Source organism: Tuber melanosporum (genome assembly GCF_000151645.1).
Source record: "Tuber melanosporum whole genome shotgun sequence assembly, scaffold_35, strain Mel28".
Taxonomy (NCBI): domain Eukaryota; kingdom Fungi; phylum Ascomycota; class Pezizomycetes; order Pezizales; family Tuberaceae; genus Tuber; species Tuber melanosporum.
Genome location: NW_003299030.1, coordinates 791,768 through 798,966, shown reverse-complemented (window position 1 = coordinate 798,966; position 7,199 = coordinate 791,768). Strand labels below are relative to the sequence as shown.

The window sequence follows — 7,199 nt, the reverse complement described above, 5'->3', positions numbered from 1 at the left end:
CATGATGCTCTTTCCTCCTTCCTCCTCCTCCTCCTCCTCCTCTTTCGCCGCGACAAGAACGGTGACCATGCTTACTTTCTCAACTGAAAGAAAGAAAGAAAGAAAGAAAGAAAGAAAGCCTTTTCCTCTTTATTACTCGCCCGATTGGTAACAGCCCCCCCCCCTCACGAGAAGTAATCATACGGCAACGGGTGTTAAAGTCAAGTCGACTCGACTCAGGTTTAGGTTTGGGTTTCTTTTTTGGTAGGCCATTTTCGAATTCTTGGCTGTTGTTGGTGTGCTTTTTTTCTCTCTCCATCGGTGATAGAGTGAGTGCTCATACGTATTGTACCATATTTAATCGAGTCAAGTCCGAAATGTACGGTAGGGAGGGGAAGGAGGGAGGAAGGGGAAGAAATGGAATGGTGGGGTGCAGTAAGGTTGCGTTGGTTACAGTAGTGGAGAGGGAAAGTGAAAGAGGATGGACGGTACGGTGCGGTAGCTTGCTGCTACTGCTGGCGCTGCTGCTGGTAGGCGGGTTTATGGATGGATGGTCGAGTATGATGGAGTATGGAATGGGAGGCTGGGGGGGAGTGGGAAGGCTGGGCAGCGTAGTGTAGTGGTTGGTGGGGGGAGGGGAGGGGAGTACTGTACATCTGCTTGTATCATATCAATACTTGTACGGTACTAGTACTGTACAAGTATGGGAGAGAGAGGGAGGGTTCTCCTTTGGTGGGATTGCGTTTGTGTGGGTTGGTCATGGGGGGGGGGTCTCTTGAGATTTGTATTTTGAGTTGCACACGGGTTTTCATGGGTTTTGTTTGCCTCTACTTGTACGATGATGGTATGACGCAGTACTTGTGAGGTAGAGGGTAGGTAGGTAGGCAGGGCATGTACCGGCACAATATCATAAGATGTGGTATCGGGGTTGGGCTGGGTTGGGGTCGTTATGTAGGGGAGAGAGGACGAGGAGTGCTTTGTTTTGCCTTACCTTTTACTTTTATCGTAGTTTTACTTCTCCTTGTCGTCGTCGAAACGTCCCACGAACCCCGCCTTCGCGAATTCTTCCCTCTCCTCCCATTCGTGGAACGATTACCTCTCCCCGTCCCTTCCTCCAACCCATTCACCATTCTCCACACTTCTAAAGTTAAGTTCTAACCCCCCTCCCCTCCTCTAATTTTTGTGCCCTTCCCCCCTTCCTTCCTTTCCCTTGTCTTTTTTTTTCTTTTCCTTTCTTTCTTTTCCTTCTTTCTTCTTTTTTTGCTCCTCGATGACTTACCCAAGCGAATACCACTCCAGTTTGGATTCAATCCCTGACCGGGCTGCGTACATACGCGTCTTGCTATATCATAAGCAGATTGCACCCCCATGACATTTCTCTGCTCGCAGGCACCAACAATCCTCCTCTCACCCCCACTATACAGCAGCGAAATACACCCTGGAGAGGATGGAAGAGTTAACCGTGCTCCTAGGCAGAAACCATCAAGGGGGCAGAGGGGAGTGGGGAGGAGCCCACGATAGTTGACGTGGTGTTGTCAAACTATGTGGGAGGAAAATAGGAGCGACGGAGCGTGGTATGCCCGACATTCCTGGACCTCGCTATGTATACTGACACTTGACTCGTATGAGTCAATACCTAATCATACATAAACCAATCAAAATCCTTACAACAAGTGACGTTGTGCCCAATGCATTACATGCGTCAGACCTGTAACTCATACTTATAAGTTATACACAAAAGTCACAATATTATATGACTCACAACTGTGAGTTGTCATTTAAGATAAAACCCTTTTGGATCTCAATTGTAAGTTATATGAAAACCCCAGAAGGATTTCCCTCAGATCGTACATTGCCGTGCTCTACATGTTTATAGGATCCAGGGGGAGGAAGAGGGAAGAGAGAAAAAAAAGAGGATGGCAAGAAGGAAACATGAAATAGAACTCCATCCCGCCCCCGTGCGTCTGGCTCTGCCTCCCCACCCCATGTGTTGCGCACGTACCTTTTCAATGATGCATCGTCGATAATGAAAAGAGCCGCTTCTTGGGAGGTTTTGTCATTTGATGATCGAGACTTCCATATCCCCCCCCTCTCTCACTCCTGGCTCTTTCATTTTCCTTCCTCGTATGTATGATACCTCCTCTCTATCTCACTCACACCTTCTGCCCATCCCTTCCAACGGTCTCTAGTATTTGTAGTACCAGTACTATTCTGGGGCGGGGAGGGGTGAAGATGGAGGGAGGAGGGGAGGGGGGGGGGTGTTGAACAACAAAGAAGACGCGAATAGTTAGTCTAGTGCACTTTCCAACAACCCCCCCCTTCCTGCACACCCCCCCTCCACTGTGCTCCACCCTACCTCCACCCATCGCACTCTCCCACCCCCCCCTCTCTCCCACCGATTCACGCACCCCCCATATACCCATCTACCCATACACCCCCCCTGCGCCTAGAGTTCCTCTCCTCCTCAGTGTGTACGCTTGTATGTGGTTCCTTCTCCCCTCCCCCAGTGAGTGTCCAGTACCTAGCCATCCATCCTAAAGAGCGGTACTCTCCTCTACATCTTGGAAAAGGACTGGCGATTGAATTGTTCTGGTTGAAGGGTTGCCGGCTCGAGATATATATACGGCCGGGTGAATACAGCAGTCTGCGATACGGTTGCCCCCCCAAAAGAAGTATTTATTTATCAACCCCCTTCACTCGTGCACGGGTCGTTCTGTACGTCATTTACGAGCCGCCGCCAGAGCCTACGAAACCAAACGCGTCTCGCCCCGGAAAGACCATTATCTTCCTTTCTTCTCTTTCTTCCTCTTCACTCCTTCCCTCTCCAATCCTCTCTCCCCCCCCCTTCCACTAACCTCCTACTCATTCGGCACCCTCCACCATTCTCTGGTCCCTCTTTCCCATTACCACCCCCCCTCCATCCCTCCCCCCTCCTAGGACCCCGCTCTTTCTACTCGTACCCTCCCACGTTTGTAGCTAGCAGCAGCCAACTAGCCCTTACTGCTCCCCCTACTTATATCTTCTCGGCCTTATCCACTACATATCACCACGCTTGCGGATTCTGTCTCACTGCATTCCATTCTGAGTGTCCTCGACCAATTTTTTTTTCGATCAAACCTCTTGGCTGAGCAAGAGTGCAAAGGGCGGTGGAAATCGCAGTCAATCTCAAATCAATCAAAGTGGCTTCTTCGGTTGTCTCATCGTCGTCCGCTCTGGCGGCCCACGATACCAGCGGGACCGTCGCCGGTACAAAGCGGAAGAGGACGGGGGAGATGAAGTATTATGCTGTGAGATCCGGTTTCCATCCGGGGGTGTATACCTCATGGGCGGATTGCATGTCACAGATCAAAGGGTTCAAGGGAGCAAAGTGTAGGTGGATTCCACGAAACCCAAAGTGTGATGCCTTAATTGTGCACCAGGTTTCTGACTATGCTTTTTTTTTTTCGTCTGCAATAGTCAAATCTTTTCCTTCCGAAGAGGAGGCACAACTTTTCCTTAACGGAGTCGATCCTACGCTTGACCCGAATTCCGCTTCTTACACTGCAAAGTACTATGGCGTTCGAAGTGGCAAGAATCCCGGAGTTTATACGGACTGGGCTACTGCGGAGCAGCAGGTGGTTGGTGTGCAGAAGCCGAAGGTGAGATGTTTCGCCACCCGCGAGGAAGCAGAGGCATTTGTCAATAGTGGTGGGTCGGGAGGGTTATCACCTGTGAGCGTCGATGATAGGAAGAGGCCCGTTCGGGCGGGGGCCGGGGATGCCGCTGCTCCTAGCAAGACGGCGGTATATGGTGGCGAGGATTCGTCAGAGTTGGAGACCAGAACCCCGATGCCGAAAAAGCGGAAGAGCGTAGGGAATAATTTGAATCAGGAGGAGACAAAGCTAAAAATGGCGCTGCTTTGTGACCCCCCAATGCTTGAGGAGGCTGCTCCCCAGGAAATGCATCCTGATGATGATGCTGTCCTGCGCGCTTTGGACGGGCGCTTGCGGGAAGAGGACAACGGGACTAGTGATGAGGACAGCTCTGACTCTAACGCCACCCTGGTCAACAACGACGAGGTCAAACCAAAGCCGCGGGTCATTGCCAAAAAGAGCTCCATCCTACGGATATACACCGATGGTAGTGCCCTCCGCAATGGAAAACCCTCCGCAATCGCTGGCGTTGGCGTCTGGTTTGGCGACAAAGACTCCAGGTACCCGGAATCCCCATTCGCCCACCCCCCAACTATCCCCTCTACTTACTAACGCCCCCAGCAGAAACATCTCTGAGCCCCTTCCGGGCCCCCGCCAAACGAATTCCCGTGCAGAACTAACCGCAATCCTCCGCGCTATAAATGTCGCCCCCATGCACCGCGAGGTGGCCATATACACTGACTCGGAGTACGCAATCAAGTGCGTCACTGTCTGGCACATCAACTGGAGCAAGAACAACTGGATTACAAGCGTTGGTCGACCGGTCGAGAATCAGGACCTTATCATACAGATCCTGGAAAAACTTAAAGAGCGTGAGAGGTATGGGAGCAAGACTAGTTTCGAATGGGTGCAAGGTCACACGGGCCGGAATGATGGGAATTCCGAGGCGGATAGGCTTGCAGTCGAAGGAGCGAGGATTGCGGAGGCGATGATTAACCGGAGGTATTAATCGGGGCCTTTTTTCCTTCTACAGTATCTCTTACTCTTTTTCTTTGCTGGTGTTCAGTTATTAACTTTTATGACTGTATCCCTGTCTTTTCTTCACCCCCCCCTTCTTTTTTTTTTTTCATTATCTATTCCTTTTTGCTCTTTGTCATCGGGAGGTATCTTGCTTTTGTCTTGTCTTGCTTGCGTCTTGCTTGTGATTTCGAATTTCGGAGGCAAAAAATGGGAAAATGGATGGGGATTTTTGATTTTGATGTTTCATCTCTCTTTTCTTTCTTATAGCTGGCCATGGTTACGTTTCCATTAACTCTTTCACATCTTGCTCATACATCCCTTTTCTGATCTCGGCACGGTACGGTGTTGCGTTGTGTGGATGTTTTCTTGTTCCATTTCGTTTTGTTTTATAATTACCTTGGAACTGGAGGGAATCAAAATGGGTGGCTATTTGTGCTTTTTTGCTCTTTGTTTGTCTTTTTTCATGCTCTTTTTTCATTGTGTCTTGTTGCCATCACCTCCGCATTTACTGGTATTTTTACCTGTGGATGTTAAGGTCGATGCTTATCCGACTCCTATCATATCAATTCTCATATACCCTCTTTTTTCTATTCAATTCGCCGGAGTCTACCCTCCCTCCCTCCCTCACGTGCGTACCTAGCGGAGGGTTCTCCACATGCTCTATCGCTTTTTTTTTATTTTTTTTTCACTTCTCCCCTTTTCAGGCTTTTTCTCTTGCGGGAGGCCGGCTTCATCGTAGGCTGATCTCATCTCATCTAACCTTTTTTTCGTCAAGGGCGGTGGCTATTCTGATTCTTTATGTGCGTACTTTCATTCGCACTTTACTGGCTAGCTGGCTGCCAGAGGAGGGGTGGGGTATTGGGGGGCTGGATTGACTTGACTTGACTTGAGTTGCGGAGTCTGTTGAACACTAGGTCGGGATTGGGTGGATGTTTGTGTTTTTCGCTGTTTTTCTTGGTTTTCGCTGGCTGTTAGGTAAGTATAGGTAATTAGTTGTGGTAGGTAGTCGGGGTGCGTAGAGGGAGGCGAGGGGGAAGAGTAGTAAGAGGGGGCCGAGGTCGAGAAATTAGAACTGTTAAGCGGATGAAAGAAGGAATATCTGGGCATGTGAATGTGAAATTTAAACAGGAAACTTGTGATGGGGGGAGGGGGGGGCTAGGAGGGGAAATGATTTATGTGTGGGCTTTAGAAGGACAATGTAGTAGAGGCACTTGTGGAGGGGTGGGGGTTTAACCCGGGCGGTATCATTCGTTTGGTAATGCCAGCCTGAGCTGAGCGGGTGGCGGGGGGACTGGAAAGTGTAGGTGGCGTAGTGCTGTATGTATGCGTGGCCCGGGGCAATCCAGCACTCTGTTCTCTACCGGGAGCCCGAGAGATTTTCTCGTTTATGTGCCAGAGGGAAATGAGGCTTGGGGCGATTGATGCGATATGATCGGTCACAGGTTGTGTTGATAATGCCCGAGAGTACACATCGGGCTGCTTTTTTCATCCTTCACTCTTCTAGTCTGCCCTCACTCACTCACGTCCTCTAGCAGGGAGGAGGACAGTAAAATAAAATATCTGGATCTCACAACTGGATTTCTGAGAATTCGAAAGGAGTATGTTAGGTTAGGTTAGGCTAGGTTAATGAAATAATTGATACCCAGATAATGAGATCTGGCAAGCAAGCTCAAGCTATATAATTATATACATACCATCACCACCCTTTCCCAGGTGTTTGTGTTATTTTTTTTCTTTTCTTTTCTTTTTGGGATTTGGACTGTGGGAAATGTCAAGTCAAGTCAAGATGCCCCCCCCCCCTGATATCAAATTTAACAAGTTTTTATTTTTATTTTTTCACAGTATCCACAGTATTAGATAGTGTATTATGCCAACCCCCCCGCCCCCATGCACACCCACCCACCCACTCACCCACTGCCCATTGCTAGGCTTTATCAATCATACATAATACCGGCCAAGTCCATGATTCGAGCTTGTGCAGAGCGCTACCGTACTGCTTGTATCATTGCGCAGTGGCCCTCCTCATCCTCCCCAACCCTAAATATGTGCGTCTTCCCTATATACACCGGTATCATACCGGTATCGGAGTTGAATTTTTGTGGTCCATAAATGGTGGATGGGTTCGGTAGGTTTCCGCGTGAGCTTCTCCGTTGAGGTCAAGGGTTGGTGGCACACTCCCCCTTCACGGTTTCGGATATGATATGATATGATATGATAATATTATGATACGATACCAAGTGTGTAGTGCTGGAGCGCTCGAGTTGGAGTTGGGGTTGGGGTTGGCATCGAATGTTGTGGGAGATCCTATCGTCCTCTGTGGGTTGACGGGCCGGGGGCTTCGGGATATCATATAGGTTATTGGGGGTTCTGCTATCTTGGTTGGATGGCTGATTGGTGTCTGTCTCTGATGAGGGTATCCACATCATCAACTCTCACCCGCCTACCTGTCGGGTCTGTCTCGATGACCAACACCTGCGAGAGGTTGCGTACAATACAGTCCGGTTTCTCCGGGTCTTAAATAAATCCTATGCTATCACTAAACAAACTATGGTACTGGCGGGCCGGTCA

At 49.5% G+C, this 7,199-nt stretch overlaps 2 protein-coding genes; both read left to right on the top strand.

The window, feature by feature from the left end:
• Positions 1 to 73: 73 nt before the first annotated feature.
• Positions 74 to 1,137, top strand: GSTUM_00007398001 (uncharacterized protein; the record flags this gene model as incomplete). XM_002839387.2 has 1 exon in its annotated part: positions 74 to 1,137. The coding sequence occupies exon 1, from the start codon at positions 871 to 873 to the stop codon at positions 1,135 to 1,137; it is 267 nt and encodes an 88-aa protein (XP_002839433.1). The 5' UTR covers positions 74 to 870.
• Positions 1,138 to 3,251: 2,114 nt separating this feature from the next.
• Positions 3,252 to 5,715, top strand: GSTUM_00007397001 (uncharacterized protein; the record flags this gene model as incomplete). XM_002839386.2 has 3 exons in its annotated part: positions 3,252 to 3,348; positions 3,436 to 4,171; positions 4,236 to 5,715. The coding sequence occupies 3 exons, from the start codon at positions 3,252 to 3,254 to the stop codon at positions 4,618 to 4,620; spliced, it is 1,218 nt and encodes a 405-aa protein (XP_002839432.1). The 3' UTR covers positions 4,621 to 5,715.
• Between the last annotated feature and the right edge of the window lie 1,484 nt (positions 5,716 to 7,199).